This window comes from Polistes dominula, unplaced genomic scaffold (assembly GCF_049000335.1).
Source record: "Polistes dominula isolate Pdom_NZ unplaced genomic scaffold, Pdom_raw_medaka contig_24, whole genome shotgun sequence".
In the NCBI taxonomy this organism is placed as follows: domain Eukaryota; kingdom Metazoa; phylum Arthropoda; class Insecta; order Hymenoptera; family Vespidae; genus Polistes; species Polistes dominula.
The window spans coordinates 5013539-5041532 of record NW_028301150.1 but is presented as its reverse complement, the minus strand read 5'-3'; the positions used below and the strand labels follow the sequence as shown (position 1 = coordinate 5041532).

At 29.6% G+C, this 27994-nt stretch overlaps 5 protein-coding genes and 2 non-coding genes across 13 annotated transcripts; 2 read left to right on the top strand and 5 right to left on the bottom strand.

The window, feature by feature from the left end:
• Nucleotides 1–2: 2 nt before the first annotated feature.
• Pp2C1 (protein phosphatase 2C) lies at nucleotides 3–6084 on the bottom strand. Its single transcript, XM_015319053.2, is given in 7 exon segments — nucleotides 3–539; nucleotides 632–2262; nucleotides 2370–2510; nucleotides 2580–2696; nucleotides 2698–2801; nucleotides 2916–3266; nucleotides 4251–6084. Coding segments are annotated over 7 exon segments (3027 nt in total). The 5' UTR covers nucleotides 4555–6084; the 3' UTR covers nucleotides 3–160.
• Nucleotides 6085–8070: 1986 nt separating this feature from the next.
• On the top strand, nucleotides 8071–8142 carry TRNAM-CAU (transfer RNA methionine (anticodon CAU)). The gene has a single exon. It is a non-coding gene; the product is annotated as a tRNA-Met (tRNA).
• A 272-nt stretch (nucleotides 8143–8414) lies between these two features.
• LOC107065555 (uncharacterized) lies at nucleotides 8415–14310 on the bottom strand. Of its 2 annotated transcripts, none has more exons than XM_015319385.2 (5): nucleotides 13899–14310; nucleotides 13266–13735; nucleotides 12202–12535; nucleotides 11470–12054; nucleotides 8415–11396 (listed from the first exon to the last, which is right to left on the bottom strand). In XM_015319385.2, exons 2-5 carry the CDS (start codon nucleotides 13673–13675, stop codon nucleotides 9780–9782), a joined length of 2946 nt encoding a protein of 981 aa, XP_015174871.1. In that variant the 5' UTR covers nucleotides 13676–13735; nucleotides 13899–14310; the 3' UTR covers nucleotides 8415–9779. The 2 variants fall into 2 exon arrangements, with proteins under 2 accessions (XP_015174871.1, XP_015174872.1); XM_015319386.2 differs by having other exon boundaries at nucleotides 13957–14310.
• Nucleotides 8541–8613, bottom strand: TRNAK-CUU (transfer RNA lysine (anticodon CUU)). The gene has a single exon. It is a non-coding gene; the product is annotated as a tRNA-Lys (tRNA).
• Nucleotides 14311–16122: 1812 nt separating the features above from the next.
• Nucleotides 16123–21707, top strand: frtz (WD repeat-containing and planar cell polarity effector protein fritz). 5 transcript variants are annotated; one of them, XM_089177775.1, is made up of 16 exons: nucleotides 16123–16303; nucleotides 16422–16551; nucleotides 16642–16819; nucleotides 16902–17095; nucleotides 17223–17323; nucleotides 17542–17656; nucleotides 17741–17950; nucleotides 18033–18196; nucleotides 18292–18399; nucleotides 18491–18699; nucleotides 18908–19031; nucleotides 19105–19274; nucleotides 19370–20890; nucleotides 21035–21066; nucleotides 21140–21272; nucleotides 21361–21707. In XM_089177775.1, the coding sequence occupies exons 1-16, from the start codon at nucleotides 16218–16220 to the stop codon at nucleotides 21444–21446; spliced, it is 3561 nt and encodes a 1186-aa protein (XP_089033901.1). In that variant the 5' UTR covers nucleotides 16123–16217; the 3' UTR covers nucleotides 21447–21707. The 5 variants fall into 5 exon arrangements, with proteins under 5 accessions (XP_089033901.1, XP_015174786.2, XP_089033902.1 ...); XM_015319300.2 differs by having other exon boundaries at nucleotides 16124–16303; nucleotides 19370–21066; XM_089177776.1 differs by lacking the exons at nucleotides 21140–21272; nucleotides 21361–21707 and having other exon boundaries at nucleotides 16124–16303; nucleotides 19370–20607.
• Nucleotides 21478–22615, bottom strand: mRpL48 (mitochondrial ribosomal protein L48). Its single transcript, XM_015319306.2, has 4 exons — nucleotides 22471–22615; nucleotides 22285–22365; nucleotides 22051–22184; nucleotides 21478–21969 (listed from the first exon to the last, which is right to left on the bottom strand). The coding sequence occupies exons 1-4, from the start codon at nucleotides 22492–22494 to the stop codon at nucleotides 21687–21689; spliced, it is 522 nt and encodes a 173-aa protein (XP_015174792.1). The 5' UTR covers nucleotides 22495–22615; the 3' UTR covers nucleotides 21478–21686.
• On the bottom strand, nucleotides 22526–27053 carry LOC107065528 (mitogen-activated protein kinase p38b). 2 transcript variants are annotated; one of them, XM_015319303.2, is made up of 10 exons: nucleotides 26248–27053; nucleotides 25568–25697; nucleotides 25427–25485; nucleotides 25193–25334; nucleotides 24957–25119; nucleotides 24824–24895; nucleotides 24247–24326; nucleotides 23521–23599; nucleotides 23233–23406; nucleotides 22526–23159 (listed from the first exon to the last, which is right to left on the bottom strand). In XM_015319303.2, the coding sequence occupies exons 1-10, from the start codon at nucleotides 26349–26351 to the stop codon at nucleotides 23080–23082; spliced, it is 1083 nt and encodes a 360-aa protein (XP_015174789.1). In that variant the 5' UTR covers nucleotides 26352–27053; the 3' UTR covers nucleotides 22526–23079. The 2 variants fall into 2 exon arrangements, with proteins under 2 accessions (XP_015174789.1, XP_015174790.1); XM_015319304.2 differs by lacking the exon at nucleotides 24247–24326 and adding an exon at nucleotides 23827–23906.
• Between the last annotated feature and the right edge of the window lie 941 nt (nucleotides 27054–27994).

The window sequence follows — 27994 nt, the reverse complement described above, 5'->3', positions numbered from 1 at the left end:
TATTTAAATTGGTACTCATTTGCTTGTATTTTAAAAATAATCTTAGGGGTGAGAAGAGGGATGAAAAAACTTAGTCAGAAAAAGAAAATACAAAAAAAAAGACGTAATACTAATTGAATAAATGAACAAAAACATAGGGAAAGTTATATATTATAGAATTTCATTTACCAAGGCGCTTGATGCGAGATCGTGTACTCAATGATCTTGCACTAGGATTACATAAAGATTTAACCCATTTAGCTATACCAGAACCATTATTTGGTCCTGTACTTGTACTGTTTATTGTAGAACATGCTCCTACATTTGTACCACTAGTACCTGTTTGTTTAAATTTATTTGATGACATAGAAGCAGACCTTACCCTCTTAGATTGTAATACTCCATTGTTATTGGATTGCTTTAATTTGGTGGGTAAAGATAAACGATTCTGCTTAACTACTCCATAATGATGAACTAATTGTGCAGAAATAGTGTGACCAGTAATATCGACGTTACGTGAACGCAATGTTTTAACCGGTGTTGCAGCCATTGTGTCTGATCTGTTGATTGTTTAAATAATAATAATCGTAAATATTAAGAATGAAAAAGAAATGCAAAGGGTATCCACTTTTAACAAATAACAAAGACAAACCTAAGCCAACGTTGTGGTATTCCAGAATCCAATGGTCCAATAATGCCTGCAGTACGATTTAACCTTCTGTCATTGCAACTGTTAGATCTATTATTTCTTCCTTGATCCCAATCTCTGAATCCAAATATACCTCTCAATTGTTGTAAACGAGCAGGTCCATTTATAGAAGATCGCCTAATACTTTTAGTCGGTGTTGCTTTTTTCCCTAAGCTTCTTCTTTGGAAAGTATTTGGCGAAGATAATCGTCTTTCTTGTACTGAAACAGAACTAGAACTGCCTCCTCCACCTGATGATCTACCATTTATAGAAGAATCAGTTATAGGCCAACTCAAACGACTATTTGGATCCTCCATGGTTTGATTAGCTGGATTGTTTTCATCAATGGGAGGAACTGGCCTATCCTCCGAACGCGTTCTTCTTTTCAAACATGGTTCTGGCGATGATTCTTCTAATCCTGAGACAACTGTTGTTACCGATTGAGACGACATCGTACTATGTCTACGTTTCGTACTACTTACACTGCTATTATTTGTTGTTCTATTGTATCTTATAGAACTCCTACTAAATTCTTCATTATTTTCTAACGTCCTTGTACTTTTCGACTTCAATTTCGAATTAAGTGTCATATACGATTTAGATTTTATAGGAAGAGTATCAGAAAAATTATTCTGGGATTGTAAATTCAAACTATGTCGTCTTCTCGATGGTCTCATTTCATCTACTGAATTAGATGATATTAATGTATGTTGTTGCTTTGGTAATCGTTGATTACCATTTAATACATTAAACAATTCAACGTCTTGTAATGTGTTTTTTCTACTAGGTATAATTGCGCTAGAACGTTCGAATTTACTAATAACTAATGGTGGTATTTCATAAGTTTCGTTTAATGCTACATTCTCTCGAATCATTTTGGGAACTTTTGATTCACCATTTTCTTTAGTCTTCGATTCAATATTATGACTTAACTGAAATTTTGTCATCTGGTCCTCAACAACACTTGCACTAATATTTTTTATTATTTTTTCTTCTTGTTCTTTATCTCTACCTTCATTTTCTTCATCATTATCACCATCACCGCCACCACCACCACCACCACCATCATCATAGTTGTCATCTTCTACCCTTTTTTCTTTGTTACTTGTTTCAACTTGTATTATTTTTTCATCGCCATCCAATTTGTTCAAATTTTCAGTCTTATTAGAAACTTTGGATTCCTTCGATTTTGTATATTCTACTTCCTCAGATATATCTGATGATGAAATTTCAGCTACTTGAATAATACCTTCAATATTAGATATTATATTCTCATATATTTCTCTCGTCGCTAAAATTTTATCGACATCACAGGTATCTACGTTTAAAATTAATTTCTCGACATATGAATTATTCTCAATTTTTGTAGATTTATCTAAATGTTCATTAATTTCATCAGAAGAATCTGGTTGCTTTAGACCATTTATATCTGAATCATCATTTGGTGCCACGTGACTTAAAACAGATGAGGCGGCAGTATCTGATATAGGTTTTTCAATAGTTTCATTAAAAACATTTGGATCGAGAGGTTGAACTCCTTGATGATGATGTATTATACTTTTTGGTGAGAGTTCTTTCTTTTGATTTAACAATACCTTTAAAAAGAAATACATTAATTATATTAACACTAGATTTACGGAACCCGTCAAAAAGATGAATTTCGGAATATCATGTTTTAAAGAAAACAAAACAGGGTTTTTACCTCACTACGAGAAGGTCCTGGAGGATCTAACATAACGGTTACAACGCTTGTATTATCAGCACGTAATCTTGTCGATAACCACCTTTCCAATGCTCTATCTACTAAACTTTTAGATGGATTTATCCACATTTGTACATCAGCCTGCTATCAAATAAATATATATATTTATTTAAGGTATTTTTAGAATTTTAATGTAATCTTACAACATACCCCATTGCCAGTTTGTTGAGAAGCTATAATATGTTTTTCATTGTGCATCTCAGCAGCCTGAACAATAGCTACGGCTGCTTGGGAAGTCAACATATTCCATAAACCATCTGTTCCAAAAAATAAGACATCGGTATGACCTAACATCAACTGTAACAACCTTAACATCTGGTTCTGGAGACACTATAAATGTATCTAGTTCTGAATTGTAACTCCAAAGATCACCTATGAATCATAGAATATATTGTTTTCTCTACCAGATTATCACAATCCTTTATAAATAACAACTCCAATCTTCTTTTCATGTTTGCATTACTATAAACGATTGCAATCATGTACCTAAAGATCTGGCAACAGCTAGAAATGGTATTTCATCTATATGAGTTGATCTTCTAACGGGACCTTTATGTCCTATTCGTGGTCTATTCCAAACGACTCGTGGAACACCTGATTTGCTAACAACTTTCCCACCAGACTCCTGTATGCGTATCATTTCTGGACCACTTTCAGGCTTATGATCTTTAGTCAATGCTTTAGCACGCCACTGCGGATCTCCATCCGGTTGATATCCCAATATTATTCCAGAATCACCTACGTGCCCGATGTAAATTTTTCCTTTTCTTATAAAAGCTATACTTGCTGTAGTGCCAGCAGTAGATGGTAATCCGGATGCCGTTCTTGGCCATTTATCTGTTAAAAAAAGAAGGATTTTACTAGAGTATGCATTTAGCAAAAAAGGTCTACATTTATACATAAACTAAAGATTAAATTTTGAAATTATCTATCGTTATTATATTAAATATTAACAAATTGTGTTAATTCCATAAACAAGGAATGAATTTTTATTTGGATATCTTTAACAACTTCTACAAGAAGCATGGAAAAATATTTAATTAAAAAAATTTGAAAAACTATAATAGCCTAAATAAAATATAATAAAAATATAATAAAAATAAAAATATAATAGCCTAGAATATGAAAAGGCTGACATTAAACTTAAAGGCGATATTTATGTATGAAAAGGCAATTTTAAACAAAATATTTTCTCCTTGATAAAAAGAAAAAGAAATAATACAAAATGTAAAGTATACTATTTTTACTCTAAAGGCATTCATTATTTTTATGAATATTTTGTTTCTCAGAACTAAACTTTGACCATATATATATATATATTTGTGTATATTTAATATATACATATACATATGTCTTTATATATACATATTGAACTTAACAATATAAACATTAAAACACACACAAGAAACACGATAAATGAAATTTCATTCTAATAATAATATAATAAATGAGAATAATTTTCCAATACACTTAAAATTCGATTAAATCAGACAGTTTTAGGTTAGCACGAGTTACATAACCTAAGTTCTAACGTAATCAGTAGCGGGGTGAGAAGATGGGTAGGGGAAATACGCGGGCCAACGAGTAGATTATTATAAAAATGGAGGGAAAAGAGAGAAAAAAGTAACGAATTATAAGTTTAATTCCTCATCATTGAGACTTTTATCACGATCGAATGTAATCATCGTTCTAAGGAAAAAGAGAAAAGAAAGAAAAAATACAAAGAGAGACAGATGCAAACAAACAAACAAGAAGGAGAAAGAAAAAGAGATAGAGAGGAAAGATAAAAAAGGAATATAAATACTGTTGACTATTTATTACCAAGCTCCCGCCACATCGCATAATGTGTATTCACGTATCCGTCTCTGATGGCTCGTAAAACATCCTCGTCTCGATCACTCCAAAAATTTTTTTGCTTAACGATAATATCCATAAGATGTTCTTTAGCAAATGCCGCTGCCTCGCCGCCCCCATGACCGTCAAAAATACCAAAGAAGGCGTACTCCAAATCCTTGTCATCCGGTGTCTGTTGATAGGCCACACTGAACATGTCCTCCATGTACTTACGACCGCCTTGATTACAGTGGCCGGTCACTCTTAAATTAACTCCGATACTTAACGGCATGATGGTTAGCCAAATTAACGAAAGAATACTTTTCACGATTACTAGAGCTCTAATGCGCGCTCTCTTTCGCTCTTTCCTTCTCTCTCTCTCTCTCTCTCTCTCTCTCTCTTTCTTTCTTTCTTTCTTTCTTTCTTTATTTCGACACGTATACGAGAACGAAAGGCTTACATTACTAACAGCACTGGGCTGGTCGCACGTAGTTCAACAGACGCACGCACACTCGCGCAACTATGGCCCCGCAAAGAATAGCAGTGGCAACCTCGGTGTGTCGAGTAGTAGGGATAGGACTTCGTAGAAGGGGAACTCCCCTTTTCTCTTTACCTCTCTCTCTCTTTCCTTCTACGCTGATTTCACTGACTGAGAAACACGAGCGCATATATTCACTGGAATCGCGCTACTACTCTCTTCTATCTTACCAACTTTCTATATGCTCGAATATTTTCAAAAAAACCTCTATATACCTCTTAGCCGTATATAGATATATATAAGATATATATATATATATATCTTTTTTTTTTCTTTAATAACAATACTTTTAGAAAAAATTCCGTTAATTTATTTGTGTAATTGTGTAATTTGTAATAATTCATAACATTTTACATTATAATACAGATGTTAACGCGTTCTTTTACAAAAATTTGAAATTCATTTAAAACTGACTCGAAGGACATAACAATTTCGATTTTACGAGAGGGATTTCGACTTTATCGAAAAGCTAATTCTTAACTATCGAATTTTGAAATGTTATGTACCAATTAAATTTAAACCTTACGAGATCAATGTTTATTTGATTGAACGAATATTTATATATATACATACATGACATTCTCATTAACGAAAACTAAAATATTTATATTCATGTGATTCGTTGTTGCTAATATTTAAATATTTATAAATAATGATGTAAGGATACTAAAAGTAATTTAACGAATTTAAACGAACGAAGAGATATATAGGACGTAGAAATTAATAAATAGTTGTTTCCGCGATAAATCGATTCTCAATCGGCTTCGATGAATGGGATTTACCCAATGACGAACTCTTCCTTTCTAACAAAGATTTAAACGCACGTAAATAAGTATTTACAATCGTGCGACGACGTCATGTTCTTGACATCGACGAATATAAACCTTATACGGTAAATGTGATGATGATAGTTTCACACAATTGTGGACCTTCGTTTGAGCGCGCTCTGGGTTTAAAAAGGGAACTAGATACAGCTCTCCAACAAACTCCTACGAAAATTTCTGTTAACTCTCCGTCGCCGACAGAGGAGCTTCCCCTCTTAGTGACGTATCGACGCGATTACTGTATATACATAAATACACACAATACCACGCATACATACATTCGTATCATAGAACTGAGTTGCCCTACAATCACTGAGCACACACATACACAACGCAATACATACAATCCTCCTTACATAGCTGCTCGCTCGAACTACCCCCCACCACCGTGGAAACTTTTATCCTTCCTCTCACTCCTTTCCACATCTCTGTCTTCCCGCCCCACCTCAAACGTCGCAATACAACCACGCTGGGGCTCACACGTCGCTGCTATTCGTGCCGCGCATATCGTCTCACGCAGTTGCAATGTTGCCAGATCTTTTCTTTGCTAGTCGAAACTAAGTATACTTACTTCTTGTCCAGCTATGGGATGCAACAACGGTGATTCGGCTGTTGTTAGCAAAATTGTCCAGACGATATCACCACCCAACACAACCGATACCACTTATAGCTTTTCTACCTCTCTACAGCTCTATATATATGTGGATTAATTAATGATCATTCATTAAATTACGTTTCCTTAGTATTGTTGTTTATTTTTTTTATTCGATGTTTTATTTCCTTGTTTCTTTCTTCTGCATAGAAAGATGCATACAAATAGAATAGAAATATTAAGGAAATATATTATAGAAGCGATATGTGCGCCATTCGCAGCGCAAGAATAATAAGATTATGTATTTTTGAAATTAGCGATCGAAGGACAAAGTATTCCGATAAGAAACGTTCTAGAAAAAAAAATGATATCAAGTTTATTTTTTCTGTAAGTTTCCATATCAATTATATATGTAAGAAATATTTAAAAAAAAAACACGTTTTTTCTTGTATCAACGATACGCTTAGCTACCATATCTCTTTTTCCAAGAGCTGAATAACGCGGGGCACACGTTTGAACTTGTTCAATTTGATTATCGGCAACGTCGCAACACGTTCAAAATAGCGTTGCCAGCTGGCGACTTTCGCTTCACACACAAGTGGGATAAGAGAACTCGTAGTTTCATCTTTCCAGTGTCGCGTATACATAGAAATGATATATATTTTCCTTTTTTTCTTTTCTTTTTTTTCTTTTTTTTTCTTTTTATTTTAGCTAATCGTATAAAATATGAACGTTAAAATTTATATTTCTATTATTTCATTTTTGAAAATAAAATTCCGCAGTCGATATGTGTCATCGATTGCGTCATATGCTTCCATCTTCATGCTCATCATACATATACACAACATCTATACATATGTGCACGTGTAAACGAGAAGAGGGAAGTTAGCTGTATAATATTTGTATATGTTATTTTGTAAATGCATATGTGTGTGGTCGCATGGACCATGAGAAAGATAGATGAAGAGAGAAGGTAGAACACATACATACTCACGTATACAGTATCACTTGAGAACAGTTAGGTGATACTACGCGAGTCAAATAACATTTATTTTACGATTGAATACCATTTTATGACTTTCGACATATTTTTTAATAATTATTAACTATCTCTTATATAATGGATTTAATTTATTAAAGAATAAGATGCGTGCTTAGTTTCCTCTATAATTTTGTTGTATTCAGGAGTAATTCAATTAAATTTATATGTCGTTCCTTAGAAAAAACATATTTCGAACTAACGAATGGATTTTTCTAAAAAGTATATATGTATATATTAAATAGTTATATAAAATATATAATATATGAAAATATATATTATAAATAAGTTTATATTGAAAAAATGTATTTTTTTTTTATATGTAACGTTCAGCTGTGGCCGTTATTTAAGTGAGATAGAATCAAAACACTCTTCTTATCTATTGATGGTAATAAATATAATGAAAAATTTACAAAAATAAATTGCGTAAATAATTTTATTTACAAATAAATTAGCTGTTTTTACTTGTTATTATTATTTCATATAAGTCTTAGAAATATTTTACTATTAAAAAATAAAATATTATAAATCTTCTTTACCATATGTAAACATATAATTTATGTAGATAAAGAAGATTAGTGAATTAGTTATAATATTTCATTACTAGATGACATCTAAAATCAATAAAATATATCAAGACTATATTTATTCATTCTATCTTTTTTTAATAATTATAGGAAAATATAAAAATATTTTAGTTCTTATTTACTGTTATTTATATATATATATATTTGTTTTAAATTATAATATAAATATTTTTGTATTGTAAAATAATAGTAACTAAAATACTGTACTTAATGAGCGGTTATAACAACAGCAGAGTGGCGCAGTGGAAGCGTGCTGGGCCCATAACCCAGAGGTCCGTGGATCGAAACCATGCTCTGCTAATGGATATTTTTTTTTATATTTTATAAATCAAAAATATAAATTTTTTAGTTTCTTAAGTTTTTTATGTTTGTGCCCTCATTGAAATATTAGACTATTAATTATTTTTTTCTACACATTTACACTATACTTGAAAACTAAAATTATTAATAGTATCTGTACACACACACATATAACATACTTTAATATTTAAATATTCTTAATTTATTCCTGATAGTTAAATAAATTATATTTTACTTGAGGTAGGCTTAAAAAAAAAAAGTAAGAACAAATAATTTGTAAAAATAGTTTTAATTAAGAACTCTTAATTTATATTATTAACGATATTTAATAGAAAAATGATTTCAGAAATAATACTTCTCACCTTCCCAAAAAGAATTTGCATTCAAAAAAATATTTTCGCCCAACGTGGGGCTCGAACCCACGACCCTGAGATTAAGAGTCTCATGCTCTACCGACTGAGCTAGCCGGGCAACTTTTCGGGGCAAGTATTTATAGTAATATATTCAACTTTTGATTTACAAACTATACAAATTACAAATAACCTCCGAAGAATACGATTAATTGGTTTTGTGTTCTTTAAAACTGTGTTGTTTGAGATTACAAAAAACGGGATTTTGATTGTTTAGTTTGAAACTATATAATTCGGGGTAAGGTATTCGTGCTCTTCAAGTACATACTGTGTTCTTTGGAGGTTACCTATAATATATGACTTTGGATTAGCACGGTTGAAGAATCGCAAAAGAACTTCCGTTTACACGGCACATTTGCATTTTAAATAAAAATACAATTAAATATAATTATTAGAATTGAGTTATTTATTTACATAGAAAATAAATTACGTATGAGTATTTAAACGTTTGATTAGAACTTGCCTACGAATTTAAAATATCTATTTTGCATTAATACTTATTCCACATTAATATTAATCATATTATATACACAGAAACGTTATGTATTTCTATATGTAAATTTAGCGTATGTAAGTATTTATATGTTTACTCTAATAGCGTAAAAAAATAATTATATACCCGATATATATATGTATATATCGGTAAGAAACAAAAAATCTACAGTTTATACAAAATTAGATTAATTATTTGGGTTCTTATATAAACCATATAATAGGCAGTTTTCACAGCTTTTTCCTGATTACAATTAATACAAATATGTGCAGATCTCACTTTTGTTTATAAATAATTTAAATATGCGCATATATAAATATTAAAATAAAGAATAAGTAAATTAATAATAAATAAATATATTATATATATACACATTACTATTTCAATCGATTTTCTGCACACGAATTAAATAATATATTTACATATATAAGGGTGATATAACTTTTTCGGTGGTCCCGTTTAATTAATGAAAAAATTAATTTTGAAAAAATACGAATAAAACAAATCAAATAAATGATTAAATTATTGTTAACAATCATCACAACATTATTAAGCATATTATACGGTAACTAATTGTCAGTAGTATTGGTAACTGTTCTAAACATTCTACTTAAGAAGACATCGTGGTTGGGTTTTTATTTTGGTTAATAAAAAATCACCATATATTACGATCAAAATTCAATTCTTGAGATCAGATTTGTTTTTTCAATTTATACGAATTGATTTGCATTGATTTAATACCTAACAATATTCAAAAGGCATATTATAAATGTCGGCAACATTAAAGAGAATTTGATTTGATTAGCCAACGAACATGCCTTACATTCATCAGTATAATAAGTATCCGTTTTATTCAACCAAAGTACATTCCGCATATATTTTTTCCCTTCACAGGATTCTTCGATTCTAACGAATTTAATTTTACGCATTTCTAAAAATTGTTCCAATTCCAATCTGCATTTCCATTTAAGCGGATTACCCGAAAATTCAATAATATAAACTTCGGGCATTTCGTTAAGATCACTCGTAAATATACATTTTAAATCGTTACCTTCCAAATTAAGATATTGTAATTTGGGAAGATGTCGAAATGATTGTGGGGCGATATATCTTATGGAATTACCACGTAGATCAAGGCGTTCAAGTTTTTTCAAATTCAGCCATGATCCATCAACCGCAGTTAAGGGATTATCCTGTATAGCTAATACCTTCAATTCGTTGTAATTTTCAAAAGCTTTAGGCTCGATAATTCTCAAACCAGAATTTCTAATAAGTAATTCGCGTAAATTAGGGAATCTTGATATTGTACCAGTTGGGAAACGTGGTAAATGTCCTTCGTGAAATTCAATTGCTGTTACTTCGTTAGGAATTGCATTGAAAAGTAATATATTTCCGCCAGTACAAACGTATCTAAGTTCGTTATTACCTTTTCTATGAGAAGTACAAACACCTTCTATTTTTTGGGGAATTTCTTCCTCAGTAGTACTAGGTATAATCAAAGTTGGTATTGGTGTTACAGATGGGGTCGTAGGTAACACAGTTGAGGATGGTTCATGTGTACCATAACACTCGGATCTGTCGATCAATGAATTTTTATCGTACGGTAAATTTCGTTTCTCCAAAAATTCAGCTAATTTAATTCCGCAAAGACAGCTCCAAGGATTGCCAGTTACTTCAAATGATTTCAAGTAAGTTGATCGATGTTCGAGGTGTTCTATACCAATACAATTCATCAGATTCTCGGAAATATCAAGACTTATGAGATACGGGAATAGATCAAATACGTCATTATCGATCCTTGATATCCGATTCCTCGAAAGATCTAAATATCTTAAGCCTGATGAAAGACCAACTAAGTAATCGCTGGTAAATGATTTCAATGCGTTATTATGAATTGATAAGTATTCCAGATTGTAAAGTCCAGCAAATGCACCAGCTGCTATTTTATCGATTCCACAATCACGAAATTCTAATCTTCGTAAATATCCATTGAAACGTTGGAAAGATTCTGGTGGTATTACTGATATATCGGATAATGTGATTCGAATAGTGTGTGCCCTGGAATCTATAGAATTTACTGGGCTGATCGAAGTCAAACCAGTGCAGGTATAAACTTGTTGAGAATTATTATCCATTGTACAGGTCCCTTTATGTATGGTAGGTCGTGAAGTAGTGATAGTACTGGTATAAACAAATTCAGTTGTTGGTTGCTGTGTTATTTGTTCTTCTTGAATTGTGGTCATCATTGTTGTAGCTGGTATTAAAACGCTAACATTCGTATCTTTGTTTAAACTATCTTCGAACGATGCCCAATGTACGTTTCCAGTTACCGAAGTCGTAACGATGGTCGTCTAAATTGAAATTAAATTGTTTCTATTTAGAAATGTATGCTTAATAAATGATGAGTGGATTTAATTAATTTACCTTATTTTTACGTCGTTCTTCGATGATCGATGGTATTTGATTATCATCGTCGTAACATCTACCAGCACTTATCTCAAATCCAACGTTTAATTTTGTAAGTGTTTTTTCTAAATTCCTACGACAATGACAATTCCATGGATTACCAATAGCATCCAATCTTTCTAATTTCGTTAATCTCTTAATCTCATCGATCGGTAAACAACGTAACCGATTTTCACGTATGTCGAGATATTTAAGATTATTTCTCAAATGCCAGAAGGTATACTCTCGAATATGTTCAATTTCATTTCTTGCGATGATCAATCTATGCAAATTAACAAGATCTCGGAACCAATTAGTTTCTATTTGTGGTAACTCGTTATCCACGAACGATAAACGTTCTAATTTGTATAATCCAGCAAAAGCGTTTGCTTCGATGTTTTTAATAATGCAGTTGCGAAATTCCAAACTCCTCAAAGTATTTCCGAAACGATAAAACGCGTAAGACGGAATTTTGTCTAATCTTAAACCGGATAATTCAATCCAACTTGTTTTATCAGGAAGACGATCTAATGAACGAAGTGTCGATGTTTCAAACTTGTCACCCTATAACAAATTAAATTGTTCAAATATTTATGATCAGTCTTTTTAATTGGTCGATATAGTTATTTCGTTAATTAACGAATTATTAATTTTTATTTTGTTATTCTTATTTTCACAATTATGTTTAAATAATTTTGATCATTGACTCACTTCTTCCAAGATTTTGATATTCGGATTAGTTGGGTGTCTCGATGTTACAAAAATGTTGATATTTTCCATACACTGTCGCCAACTTTTATGAACAGGCATAACTTTTTCTTCAATTCCAACATTTTCCAAAATACGTCTTTCATGAAAGAATCTTTCTAATCTTCGTCTACACTCGCATAGCCAAGGATTTCCATCAATGCGTATGTTCCTCAGTGATCGAAGTGGTGCTAGTTCGTCAATAGGAATACAATCGAGTTCGTTGTCGTATAAACTTAATATTTCTAATCTTGGTAGCGTTCGGAAGACTTCTGCTTCTATGTAAAAAATTCCGCATCTGAAAAAAAAATAAGAAAAAATAAATGGTTAATAAATGCAACGTTATAAACTAATATCTTGTTACAACATCAAAATAATATCGTAAGTTCCATTTAAAATATTCAACTGTTAATAAATTTTGATTTAGATCAAAAATGGCAGGAAAAAAATCTTTGAGAAAAAAAAATGATAATAGACAAAGATAACACGCGTTGAAAAATCGTCGTCTCTTTAAGTGCGCTTGTAATTTCAAAAAAGATTCAATGATTCATACTCTTGACAATGAATATATTATTGATAGAAAAAGACTTAGTCTCCTCACTAATGTTTTCCCTCGTGTTAAGCATAAGTAAATATTACTTCCTGCTTGCGGAATATCGAAACTCGAGTAAAGTTGCATACGCTTTGAATTAGAGACTGCTTGTCTAGCAAACTAGGTCATGCGTATACGTGTATTTTCATATAATATCTGTTGTCTAGTTAAATAGCATAAAGAACAATAAATATCAAATATAACAAAAGATATACACATATATACATATATACAGGATGTCCCTAAAGTTATTTTAATTAATTAAAGAATTGTAAATTTCTTTTTGACTAGAATTTGAAGTGACGGCATTGTGGATCGTAATTTTTTAACAACACTGTAACTAGAAATTCATATATTGCAATAAAAAACAAAATATTCTAGTTCTATTTAATTGGTAAAACAACTTTTGGGATACCCTACATGTGTAAGTATGTACCTATCCAAAATTAGTTTCCTCAAGTTTGATAAATGTTGAAACCATGTAGTCCTAGCAACGTGAAGTTTAGTACCATGGAATATAAGCCAATCCAGTGAATGTAATCCACGAAAAGCATGTGGAGCGATATGATCAACATGACAATTATAAAATGACAATCTCTTGAGATCGCGGAATCTTGAAAATGCATCATCAGGTATGATACGTATTCGTGAAACAGAAAATTCAATCCATTCGGCCTCGTTTGAAATCTCATCGAGGTCACTCAGTTCGCTATCGGTACAGGCATAGGCAATTGATCGTTCACCGTTGACAATAGGTGTTAAACTGCATTTGCAATTAACTTGAACGAACAGTACGAGGAACGTTGAAATCGTTATATATAACATCGCCATTGTCGTCCTCCCCATCCCTTTAAAATTCGAAGGTCTCGAAGGAGGGTGTGTATATTCGCGTGTTAACAACTAATTCTGAAAGACAAAGAAATATATATATTTATATAAAACAGGGTTATCGCATTTAGTGATAATAAATGCAGTGTCAGGGTCTTTATCAAAATAAACATGCCTAGAGTTTAAAATGGCGCGCTATTAAAATTGGCGGGATTTATAATACTTTGGTGGCGCTACTCACCCCGTTAAAAAATCCTTTCTTTCTTAATTTCTTCGAAACAATACGATATTGACCCTACCTTTAAAATTCACCCTAACCTTCTTCGAAATGTAATATCCTGTAACACAATCGTTTATCACCAAACATTTCGATTATGAAAATAATCAAATTTTTTCCTTAAAATTACTTCCCGATCGATGAAGAAAGAAATCATCCTAACAATATATCAAAAAAAATATATACACGCCCGCGCGTTGAGTAAAGAGTGACCGTTGAAGAGAAACAAGTTAAAAACAAAAACAAACAAAAAAAAACAAACAAGAAAATAAAACGAATAATGATCGAGTGATCGAGATTTAGAACGTAGGTCGAAAAGAGGAGTACTTGGCACGACTGAGCTCGCGTATCGCTCGTTTCCTCGTTATATAAACTCGTAAGGCCAAGGTCGTCGTAGTTCTCCTTGCACCGATGCACTAGCACCAATTCTGTTTTTCTCTTTCTCTCTCTCTATCTTTCTATGTCTATGACAAGCCTATCTTTAGCTTAGGGCCATTCGTGATTTGGCAGAAGAATTATGATTATGATTCGTAATACTGAAGAAAAATATGTAACAAGACTTATCTCCTTTCGTATTTATTTTCATTGAATCATCATTGTTAAATGAGCGATGATGGGGATGAAGAGGAAGGGACAGTGAAGACTCGTTTTTATTAGCTTTCTCCTTTGTTGTTATTAGCTAATTGCGATTAACGGTCAACATAGAGACTAGTTTAGAAAGACGACTAGCTTTATAACGCCTTAGTACTCGCTCTTAATGCCTTTTTTGAAAAAAAAGCAACTTTAATTGCGTGCGTACAAACGCGCGTGAGGAGAACACCTGCGCACGTTAGATGCATCGCGAGCAAAAATGGTAGCGTCTCGTCAAGGTCTTTTTGAAAGAATCGTAACAGTTATATATATATATATATACGTATACATATGTTTATACATATATGTGCATATGCACTTATACAAGGTGGGTCCAAATAATGTCTCATAAGTTCTAGCTTCTCTCCTATTAAAGAGGATGATCAGGAATATTCTAGACTTGTTTTTTGTTTTTTTCTTTCATGAGTAAGTAATGTAGTCTACAAAACTTATGTCATATTCATTCACAAATGTGTATAATTATATTTAAAATTGAAGTTATGTGTGTGGTATTTCGAATTACGTATAAATCATGATACGAATATTCTACGATTATATTTACTTTTTTATAGTCAGCCCTTTCACGCAACCCTATTTATATCCAAACAATAATTTCGATAAATGACAGAGATACACACCCACACATATTCATATTGTATATGTATTATAACTTTAACTCTCAATATGAACGTTCCATGCAGCAAGTATTTCGGGAAATGCTTGTTTGTTTCGATTCAGTTATGGACTCGATGATCCTTGGACCAATTTATAGGATAAATTTGTCGATGCCCGTATAAACTTGATAACTTTATACTTGTAATCTTATCCATGGTTTTAATATATATATATATATATATATATTAATATAAACTCGGCAAATTTTTAAATATTATAATTTAATAAAATCCTTGAACGCGTATATCGCTGGAAATAAGCAAGAAATAAATTCTAACTGGAATAAAATATGTTAAGTGATACGAAATTTATTCGATCTTCTTCACTTGTAAGTCTAAATACAAGAAGATATGTATGCATTATTCTTCGTATTTAATCATGGATTTGTAATGCTAATTACATTTGTCTACTCAGCTTCCTACACGATGCCACGATCTATGCAATTGCACCCTATTTGGATGATGCGTTGGTGAAAATGATTACTTTATTCTTCGTCATAAAATAAATTATAGCATCAATATTAAATAAAAATGATAAAACAAATAACATTTATGTTATCATTTTTTTGTTATACTTATATGTATATTAAGGTTGTAATATAATAATATTTCCGGAAATGAGATATATTTATCTATGTGCATCCTTGCATTGCATTTAATAATTTACACATATATTATTTTTTTAAATAACTCTTCATATGTATTACTTCTTGCGTATTCAAAATTGTATTCAAAATATCATCAGGAACTAACTTCACATTAAATCTATTTCCAAAAAAAAGATTCTCAACTTTTCTAATGTTTAAATATAATTTAGTTAGAAAAACATGAGTTGATAACCACTGTTATAGGGAGTTGCAAGGAATCCTACCTTACCGACCGATAAGAATTCATAACCCCTTTTTGACAGACACGCTTCATTGTTTATAGACGCTCAACGCGTGCTCTCTTTCAATGTACTTACGATAGTTATTTAAAAATGTCCATAACTTTATTAGGAGAATTGAATTTATGGACTTTCGATGATAATATTAATATTAAAAACACAGATCATGGAGCATTTCGGTAAAATAAAAATATATTTGTTTTTTTTTCTTTTTTATAAATGATCGATTACTACTTGTGTTCCTTTTTCTTTTGTTAAGAAATTAATTTTATTTATAATTTTGGTTTGTTTCAACAGGTATCATGACAAACGTATTGATAATATATATGAAGAAGGAAAAAGATCTTATAGTCAAAAACGAGGTATGACTTATGTTCCAACGAACAAAAAAGGAAATAAATTGAAAGATGCTATCAAACATTTGGAAGTACGTACAATATTTTATAAAATAGTAATTTTCTTATATGTTTACATTTATAATTATTCGATTAAAGATTATTTGTTTTTATTTATCAAGGAACAACTCAGAGATAATTCAACTATTTATTGTCAGTGGAACGATCACAGTATTCTGCAAATTATGCTAAGCAATGGCCTCTTGATTTATATACAAATTAATGTTGAAACCGCTGATATCGTTAAGTGTACTTTTGATAAGTATCTCATGGGAAAGTTATGTGATCATATATCCGATGGTAAAAATTTAAATTATATCTTTTTCAAGAAAATTGATATAGTAAAATGTAAATTATTAAAATAAGTCCTTAACTTTTACAGTGACGATTACAAAGACTCATTTGATTTGTATGTATAATGATAATCAGATAACAACTGTGTATTTTACAAAATCTAGAAGACATCCTTTTGATAAAATTAGTAAATTGGAACCCAAATTGAGTACGAGTGATCTATTTGGTTCTAATGGACGCAGACTTGATAAAAAGATTCAAATCAACAAGCCAGGTGATCTGGTATGGTTCATATATTCTCTTATAAAGATTAGATTTAAATATTAGTTTAAAATAACTTTGATATTTATGCTTATGTGCATATGTTGCTTCTAATTTATGTTTATTGCAAAAGTGCATGATTCTGTAGATATTAATATGGTGGAAATCTACAATGAACGAAGTTTATCCATGGAGTCCTGTAGTCAAGGAACATGATCGTGCAAACATACACCTTTATCGTCTTACTGGGTATGTCGAGACGGTATTTATTTGTAAGTAGAAAATATACATTCTAAGTGCTATTCCCTTATTCTACACTTTTCATTTATTTTGATTAGATCATTAATAGCACGCTATCTCTATTTGTTGCATACATTTTCTTGAATTTTTGTTTATCTTAAAAGAAGAATTAGTATATTTTCTATTTTTTTTTTTTTATTAAAGTTTTAGTATGATTTTATTTTTAGAACAAAATTGGACTTAATATATTATGTACGCACTGAGTTTGATCCTTTATGTATTAAATTTGATATACATCATGAAAATGTCATTCATTCTGTAGAACAAAAAGTATCAAGAAAGGTAATAATTTAGAATGTTGTCGATCATACCTATATATCATTTTTATTCTTAAGAATAAAATAATATGTATTATCTATAATACAGGGTGAAGTTACGATTGAATGGCGTACATATGAAGTATCACAACAAGACAAATTACAGAGAATTGCCATTATCTCCATACCTTTACCAACTCATACTAGTTGTGTTAAATTTTCACCTAATCAAGAGTTATTATTATTATGCTGCATAGACGGTTCTGTAATGTTGTACGATGAAACAAAAGCTACAATTATTAATATAAAAGCTGGTTTTGTAAGTTTCTCAATATTCATTTGATCTAAACTATCAAATATTTGAGATTTTGCTTTAGTTTTTAATATATTTATTTTCTAAGATACCAACACTCGCATCCTGGCATAATGATGGAATGATATTTTCTATTGGAAATGATAGAGGCCAATTTCAACATTTTGACATCGCTTTGCATTGTATTAAAAATCAAATGTTAAATGATGAAACATCACCAGCAAATATTCTTGATTTATCATCTTACTTCAGGTGTTAAAAATTTATACTTTTTCTTTATACAAAAACTGTATATTCTGTACTAATATAGATGTAATAACAATTTATTTTTTTTGTATTTTTTATAGGAGCCAACCAGCCTTAGTACGTATGGAATGGAATAAAAGAAACCAATTAAATTCTCATATTAATTATTATAGTTATGGAGATTCATTGTTTTTATTGCTTTTTGAGCGGTGAGTAGTAACAAATTTTTATTATATCATTTTTTCTCTCTCTTCAAAAAGAAATATATATATGTATATTTAAAATCTAATATACTAATAGGGGTCCAATAGGAGTCATTAGAGTAGTTGAAGGAGATAATCTTTCAGGAGATACATTAGTAAGAAAGTATTTAATACTTTCTCAAATTGAACAAGCCACATCTTTGTTGTTACGTTTAAATTGGGATACTCATCCACGTATTTGTATGCATTCTCTCAACCAAATCTTAAATTATTTATTCAAGTTACCATTAACAGCTGAACACGAAAGTAAGAAGATATATTATGCGTTATATTTATTATTAGATTTTATTTTTTAATCCTTTGCACTCTATTATCGCTACTGCGGCGATATTTTCAAGCAACATTGTAAATAGTCTTGGATTAATTAGTAGACCATAGAAAAAATCAAGGAATTAATTAATTAGAAACTTTATATATGTATAAATTAATATATATCTGTGATAACTTTATCTAGATTTAATACAAAATGCATTGGGTAGTTTTCATGTTCCAATTAGACCAATAAGTCAAGCAATCGAAGATGAGTATGGTGACGAAGTAAGAGATTTAACAAGACGATTTTTTCATCATTTACTAAGGTACCAAAATAATATGATAGGCTGTGTTACATAATAAACCAAAGTTTTATTACAGTAACATACTTTTTATTAGATATCGTATGTTTGAGAAAGCTTTCAGACTTGCCATAGACTTAAACGATCATGATCTTTTTATGGATATTCATTTCTATGCTTTGGTTTTAAATGATATGGAAATGGCAAATGCGGCAAAGGAAAAAGCTGAACAAATTTTAAGCCGATCTAATAGTTGCAATTCATCGCGTAAGAAAATGAAAAAAATTTCATTTGTAGAAAAAATATTAGATTGATACATTTAATTATTATTTATAGTTATATAATATAAAGAATTATTACAGATTCAACATGTTCCCGAGAATCTTGTTCTATATGTTCTGAATTAACGAGCGATAAAGGAGAGGAATCTTATAGCAACGAAAGTGAAAATTCGACAAAGGAAGATGAAACTAATTCGAAGTATCCCAAAAGATACAATTATAAAAAAAATTCCAACAACCATATTCCACCCTTACCAATTCTTTATCCTTCTTATTACGATAACAAAACTCTTTTACCGACATCACCGAACGATGATCCTTCTAGTAATAAATCTGACTACAGTATTATTTCCACATCTTTTAATACACCCAGTAACACATTAGCAAATACTAATTTTAACGATTCTTCCTCACATATACAAGTATCTAATACTTTCTTTGCGTCAACATCTTTTAGTACACCGACATATGTGACCCGTCCAAATTTAACATCAATATCAACGGTAAATTCAATCAACAGAGTTCAACCTTACAATAAATTTTCCGAAGATTTAATGACCACCTCTTTTGGAAATCTATCTCTTAGTAAACAAAAGTCATCGTCTCTTGATCGTCAACATCATGATGAAATATTGCAATTAATGGTTAATAAGTCAGGAACAAATGATACACAATACACAAATGATCTTTCTGTTGAAGATACTGTTACAATTATACCCGAAGAAAATAATTTTATATCGACATCTTTTAATAATTCGACCTACGAATTTGTATTGGACAATGTTCCTTCTTCCTCGTTAATTCCAACTTTGAGTAACGTTGACAATAATATTATGTCAACGTCTTTCAGTACAAATACTTGCAACACTTCAGTTTCAAATAATTCTGATAATAATTCAGATTCGAATATAAAATGTGATAGTACACCTTTCTGTTATTCTTCAAATATTAGAACAAATGATTCATCGAGTAATGTTACGTCTCAAATAGATACATCTAATACTGTTGTACAAGCAAATAAGCTAATTACCACATCTCATAAAATTAAGAGTAACACGTTATTTACTACAAACAAATATTCTGAAAGTCCTACTACATATGACAGTAACATAAAAGTTTTTCGTGCTGAAGATTATATGGATCATCATCAAAAAATTAACAAAAAACAATCTAGTAGTGAAATTCCACCACCACCTTCTATCACATCTTCTTTTACTAATTACCTACAAAATTTACAAAGAAAAAATTACTCGCTTTCTCAAAGTACTCTGGGATTAATGAGCATAGACGAATCTAATCAAAAAATTTCATCTGCCAAGGTAATGAATATAACACCATGTATTTTGCAAAGACAAAATTCTACGTCTAACATTCTACAAGATCAATGTGTTCATAGTAATTCTAAAACTTGTAGAATTAATTCTGATCTTACGTATATACCGTATCATGGAAGTTGCGACAGTTTGAATATTACTAAGCAACATAGTAACAAAATTGGCACAACAAATGCTTTGAGTTATTCACATTCTGCATATAATTTGCAAAGTAGATTACTCGAAAATAGACATATCAAAATAGGGTCACAGATAAGTAGTAGTACTGGTAAGGAAATTAAGACATCATCCAACATACCCCCATTACCTATTGTAAATACATCCAATTCCAATTCAAAAACCTATTCTATGTGTCCCACATTCCTAGATACGCCAATGTCCACAAATGAGAAACCAAAAGTTAAATTTTCAGATACAGTTACACATATATTAGTACCTGGCACGGTAAGAGATGTGTTTACTTTTAATAATATAAAAAAAAAAACATCGAAAATTGTCTTATCATGTGTATTTACAGAATCAATCTCACAGACAGAGACGTTCTACAGTTACACAGTTACATGTAACAGATCCAAAACGTGAATTAGCAGAAAGTTTACCATTGTGCCTGGGAAATGAAGACTATTTAAAAGATTTTCAACCTTTATCAAGTAAGCAACGTGTAATATATATCTGCATATATTGTTACACAATATGAGTGAAAGAATAATACAAAATTAAATGAATTATGATTTACAGAAGATGCAGATAATGAAATTTCAAAGGAATCTTCCAAATCTGAAGAAGGTTCTAAAATAAAAGTTGTTCACTTTGGTTTGTTATAATTATACTCAACGTAACAATAATAATACTGCCTTTAAAAAAAAATATTATTTAATTTAATATTGAAAATATTTTATATAAATCGTCGTTTTTATATATGTTAACAAACGCATTGCACATGCATGTGTGTTTGTAAATTTTTATCAAGTTTTATAATAAATACCTTTTTACAAAACATACTTGTTATATTCTTGACATATCTAGTCTCATTACTAATATTAATATCAATGCTTTATTATAATTTATTTTTTCTTTAAATCTTGTAACTGTGTTTTCATGTCTAATAATTGTTTATCTGGTATATAACGTTTTAATTCTGTATTGGGATCAAAAATGCTCACATTTAAATTTACTCCTTCTGGTAAAGTAGCTTCTAATATTCTAATTAGTAAAGGACACTGTGTAGCTGTAATCTCTGCTAATTGTATATTCCTTTCATAAATATTAAGTTTGTATTCTGCAACGACAACAGTACTTCTTGGTTTATACCTTTGAATTTTTATTTCTTTTGCAGGCAGTGCCCAACTGAAAATAACATGAACAAATGAAAAAACATCAAAATAAATCTATTTGCATTTTCAAATAAAAATAAAGTCAGAATATTACCTATTATCTACGTCAATATCCATAATTTTAGCGACTCTGTAAATGAAACTTTGATAACTTTGTAATACAGGATAAACATATCCCGTAATTTGTACATTTAATATAGGATAAATTGGTACTTTTGGTTTCAATGCCTACAACATAATATATATATATATGTATACATATAATCCATTATATAAATCAAAAACAAATATCATAAATTGTATGTATACATAAATATTAAAAATTAACCTCCAAATAATCAGGCTCATACAAAGAATATCTTCTGCATAATATATTTTTGGCTAAAATGCCATTACGCAATGCTGTTGCCTAAAAATATTTCATTTTTATTAAAATATGTTTACTATATAATTAATATTTAGGTTATGATTTATTATATTATGTGATATATAAGAAATAATTTCATAATTATACCTTTTTAAAGATATTTAATGCCATCTCTCTTATATTAAATTTTGTTATATATATATATATATATATATATGCATATATAACTTGTATACACTTATTTATCCATTACATTAGTTAAAAAGACGAACTTAATTATAAAACCGAGTGAGGTTAGCTTAAATTTAAATTATGTTACCAACTATTGGGTATGATCTAACATATTTTATTTTTTTTATGTTGGCAATCACTCATAGTTTCACCGTTCAAGCGCGCCAAAATTTGAATGATTCATATAGTTACACATATCATAGTTACTTATATTTCTTTTTATTTGAAATATATTTGATAAATTATTATTGCACATATTAGGAATGAAATGTTTTTAATGCAATATTCCAGAAAGTATTAGTGTTTTTATCATTATTTAACTTTTAACTTAATAAAAATATACATTTTTTTTATCTTTAATACTTTGCGTTATACTATGAATTATATACACAAATATTTTTTTTATTTATTTAAGATTTAAATTATATATATATTATATAATTTATATATATATATAATTTAAATCTTCCATATTAGTATTATCTTACAATGTGCTTAAAATTGTTACCCTATATTAGTCAAATTCTACGTAGCTGCTTCAATAGTTGAGGATAGCGCAGGTAATGTTTGAGGTACAAAATTGATCACTTCATGATAAACAAGTTCTAAAACAATAAAAATGTTCTTTTGATAAATATAACAGAATAAAAAAACATTTTTGAAAATAAATTATATTACCTTTCCATTTTTCAACAGGTAATTCCATATCCTCAAAACTTTGATCATACGGTAATGATACTGGTTCATCTGTTGGATCTGCATATTGTGCAAGATATGGATGAGCTAGTGCTTGTTCCGCTGTTATTCTCCTTTCAGCATCTAATTCCAACATTAATTCAAGCAAATCTATTGCTGAGGATAAAGTAAAAAATATTATTATGATTTTAAATTCTTGTCCAGATTACATTAAATATAAATCAAAGAGCTCGTTTTGACATAGTTAATTTCTAAAGGTAAATATAATACCTAAAGGATTAGCCCCACGAAATACATCTTTAAAATTTTTTTTCTTCAAGGGCGGTAAACTTTGTATATAGTTTCTGGCCTGTAAATAAAATTTACATCGATTATCACTTACTTACCATTTACTGGACACACTTTGGTTTATATATTATTTGGATTAAAAGCTAATAAAAATATAACTTTTAAATGATGAATAAATGATACATAAGTTTTTGATATCTTTATAAAAATTATACAATATGTTATAAATTTGAAAATACATTCAAATGTTATGAAAAATTAATGATTACAAATAATACTTTAATTTACCTCTTGACTGGTAATTTTGTTCAAAGTTTCTTCTGTGGGCATACCACAGAGCACAAGAACTCGTGTTAAGTGGTCAATGTCTGCTTAGCGTTAAGGTAAGTTTGATAAAGCATAATTTACTTCAGAAATATATTAATAAATTATCGTTCAATCGATTTCTACTTATCTAGAAACATGCTATAAGTTTCCTTGGCAAATAATTATTAGTTTGAAGCATGCAGATGGCGTTATTTAATTTTGTAAAAAAGAAAAAAAGTCGCTTTTTATATATTCACATTACACGTGTTTTAGCAATTTAATTAATAATATATAAGTAGTCAAAATTTGAGTGTTATATAAATATGTACAATGATAGTAAGGCATATGTTTATAATGAAAATAGCGAAGTACTGTAATGAAAAGAAAATGGAAACAACTTACCGATTCGGACGATATTTTTTGCATAAACTCATCGCGTGGGGTACCCAGAATTTCCATTATTAAATTCAGTTGATGAATATCTGCTCTTGCTAAGGTTCCACTAAACTTTTTTTTTCATTTACTTGAATAATTATGTTAGATCAAGCAGTTTAATAAATACTTCTATAATTAACTTGTTTTACATATATATAAATATCAATATAATTTCTTTGATATGAATCCTTGGCATTATGTTAAATGAGAAAAAAAAGAGAAAGAGAAAAAATGAAGAAAAAAAAAACGCTGATATATAAGCAAGTGCAGCATATCGTTACAATTATCTTGTGTACTAGTAAGCCACGTAGATCCTTAGCAAAAAGCATAGCTTGTAGATTAGATGCATTGCACAACTATATTATAATATAAATAATATTAAATTGTAAATGATAAGAAAGAGACAATGCTACAATAACAAGGACAGATTTCTGGAGAATGTTAACGTTAATAAAGGTGACTTAATATTAGTGACAAAAAGCAAAATCTTATCTAAAAGAAAAATGAAATATAATACAGTAAAAATATAATTTAAAAGGGATACGATCTGTTCCTGGAAATAAAGTTCTTCCGGTAAGTAATTCTGCCATTATGCAACCAACTGACCAAATGTCAACTGAAAATAATAAAAAAAATTATATTGATTTATAACATTTACAAGAGTAGTTACAACTAACCTGTTTGATTATAATGCATCCAGTTTAACATAATTTCTGGAGCTCTGTACCATCGAGTAGCAACATATCCTGTCATTTCATTCTCTGTAGGTCTGGCTAAACCAAAATCCAAGATTTTTAATTCACAATCTTCGTTTACAGCTATATTTGATGGTTTCAAATCCTAAAAAAAGATAAAAACTATATAATCTATATCTTCAAAAAGTTATTCATTAAATTAAATGTAATAATCATACCCTATGAATAATACCCGCAGAATGAATATACTTTAAACCTCGAAGAATTTGATATACAAGAAATTGCACATGATCGTCTGAAAGCTTTTGTGTTCTAACAATGTTATTGAGATCTGCTCCCATCAGATGTGTGACTAGGTAGCTGTATAAAAAATTTTTTATATAAAATTATATTCGAATATTTACATTATGCATAAAAATTATGAAACAATATTAGTAATAAAAGAAACTTACACATGTTGAAAATCTTCCAACGATGAAGATGGATGGAACACATCTAATAGACCGATTACCTGCATTTAAACAATGTAAGCTTTAGAAAAAATTTAAAAACCCTTTAATATATAAGACAAATCAAAATATTTTCTTACTTACATTTTCATGATTCATATGTTTTAGCATACGTAATTCTCTGTATGTACGTTTTGCATGTACAGCTGACTGAAAAGGCCTAGCTAATTTTTTTATAGCAACTTTTTGATTGGTTGTTGTATCTACTGCAGAACTAAAAATTTATAAAAGAAAATTTTAAAGTATTCAAAATATAAATTAAGAAAGATTAAAATGATTGTTCATAAAGCTTATAACGTAGACAAGTTTTAAATAGATTTCTTTGGTATTTTAAGCTGGTGGAAAGTATTGTCAAATATTCTAATTATACTCAGCTTGACACTAAAATAGCACATTCGTACGATGTTCTAAAATTATTAGTTTATTACAACTTTCCAAAATATTTTAAGTAAGAAAACAAAAAATGTAATATTACAAAAAATTAGTTAAATAAATGAAATTATAAAAAAGGAGGCAAATGAAAAATAAAAAATGTCAAGGTAACCATAGGTTCATGGTTACACATTTAATGTCTCAACCTCATACATATTAACATATTATCATTAATTAAATAATATATAAAATTAGATTTTTACCGAATAAAATTAAAAAAAATATTTTTTACAATAACGTATTATCGTAGTGTCAATCATCTAATGATTTATCTACTAGATCAATGTTACATATATTATATTATATATATATATTTTTTTTTCCTCGCTTACCAAACTTGACCATAAGCTCCCGAACCTACGGGAGTAAGCATTTGATATCTTTCTGGTACCTCCCATTCCGTCCTATTAATTTCAATTCTATGAAATTGTGGCATACTACAGGACTTTTTCTTAACCAAACTTTCAAGTTTACGATACGCACTGTTTAGACGTCACACACTACTACACGATAAAAAGAATCAATAAGGATGAAGTTAAAACTTGAAACAATGACAACCACTTGAAAGATTTCACATTTAAAGATGATCCGATCATTTCCGAATCATTCTAACATTCTATGAGAATTAATTTAACGATACTCGTAAAAACATCGATATATGATCGATCCTAACATATCGATTCAAGAAAAATTTTAATCTCACATGTTAATTTCCACTTATGTTATATTATATATATGTACATATATGTATAATTATATATATATATATATTACATACACCAAACGTGAAAGGTAAAGATTTTGAAGATCGATTAAACGCGTCAGTTTATAAGTAATACAGTTAAGTTTCTTTTCCTCGAATTAACTAGACTGGTTACACTAATAGCCAATGACAAAAGAGATTTCTTTACTAACCAATTACAAAGCTGAAAGAAGTCAAGGAACCACAATTGATTAGTATACTACATAAAAAAATGATTTTTTGTTTATACTCATGCGGATCGATTAAAAATATATATTAATTATTTTCTATGATTATCACAAGATAAACAACGATTATTATTAAAAATTATTATAACTTTTATGTGAGAAATAATTTAATTGATAAAATTAATAAAAAAAAATGCAAAGTTGAAACGAATACTAGGTTAAATTCGACTTGTAGTTCCCAGTTAATCCGCTAATAGTGTTACTATCGACTTCTAAATGTATAATTATGCATGCACCACAAATAGTCATTTGTTCGCTCATTTCATGTCGTTATTATTCTTTTGAGCAAAGTAAGAAACTCATTGCACTTTAATTACAATCTACAATAAAACTAATTTGATCTTTAAGCATGCACTTAACCTTAATGTAAAAGACTGAATTTATTTAGAAAGCAAAATGATGAGCCACAAACCGTTCGATTTAAATAAGTGAGCGAATGTAAGAAAGTAAATAAGCATAATATAGGTAGAATTTATTTGAAAACAAGTGAAATAAAGCGGCAAGGAAACTTAAAGACAAGATTCAGAAAGAGGAATAACAAAATAGTTGTAGGAAAAGTACAGTAAGAGTAAAAAAAAAAGATAAGCAAGGTAATAAGAGTAAGATAGCGACTTACTAAGATTTAACGAGAATAAGAATATGATAAGCTAGTTAGTAAGAATAGATAAGCGAAAAAATATTGTGAATTACAAAAGTAATTGTAAAAAGTGAAAGATTTAATAAAATTTTAATAAAAACTTATATTTAAATGTATAAGTATAATTAAGTTATTTTTCATTTGTATAGGCATAGTTAATAAATATATTAGAATTATTATTGTTATTATTATAAACGAAAGTCGTAAAAATTTATCTGTTTGAATGTTCTATATCTTTGCTCATATAGCATTTAATGTAATATGCCAAGTATACGTATAAAGCGGGTATTAAGCGGATATTAAGCGGGTACACCATGATTCATATATGGGGGTTTTTATACAAAATTTACGTCATACTCTTTAGGCGACAGTTTTATCTCTTCCTTCCCCCACTACTTATCTTTAAAGACCCACTCTTCTTACGAAATATATGATGCGCGCGCATACACGCA

Excerpts from the sequence above, each read along its gene's own strand:
- LOC107065555 (XM_015319385.2), bottom strand. The coding sequence starts at position 13,675 with ATGGGGAGGACGACAATGGCGATGTTATATATAACGATTTCAACGTTC. Across the intron at positions 12,536-13,265 it reads AGGAAACTAATTTTGGATAG|ATGCGGAATTTTTTACATAG; the intron begins GTACATACTTAC and ends TTTTTTTTTCAG. Across the intron at positions 12,055-12,201 it reads ATATCAAAATCTTGGAAGAA|GGTGACAAGTTTGAAACATC; the intron begins GTGAGTCAATGA and ends AATTTGTTATAG.
- frtz (XM_015319300.2), top strand. The coding sequence starts at position 16,218 with ATGTCCATAACTTTATTAGGAGAATTGAATTTATGGACTTTCGATGAT. Across the intron at positions 16,552-16,641 it reads ATGCTATCAAACATTTGGAA|GAACAACTCAGAGATAATTC; the intron begins GTACGTACAATA and ends TTATTTATCAAG. Across the intron at positions 17,657-17,740 it reads AACAAAAAGTATCAAGAAAG|GGTGAAGTTACGATTGAATG; the intron begins GTAATAATTTAG and ends TCTATAATACAG.
- mRpL48 (XM_015319306.2), bottom strand. The coding sequence starts at position 22,494 with ATGGCATTAAATATCTTTAAAAAG. Across the intron at positions 22,366-22,470 it reads CATTAAATATCTTTAAAAAG|GCAACAGCATTGCGTAATGG; the intron begins GTATAATTATGA and ends AAATATTTTTAG. Across the intron at positions 21,970-22,050 it reads GATATTGACGTAGATAATAG|TTGGGCACTGCCTGCAAAAG; the intron begins GTAATATTCTGA and ends TGTTATTTTCAG.
- LOC107065528 (XM_015319303.2), bottom strand. The coding sequence starts at position 26,351 with ATGCCACAATTTCATAGAATTGAAATTAATAGGACGGAATGGGAGGTA. Across the intron at positions 24,896-24,956 it reads GATGCATTATAATCAAACAG|TTGACATTTGGTCAGTTGGT; the intron begins GTTAGTTGTAAC and ends TATTATTTTCAG. Across the intron at positions 23,407-23,520 it reads TCGTGGGGCTAATCCTTTAG|CAATAGATTTGCTTGAATTA; the intron begins GTATTATATTTA and ends CTTTATCCTCAG.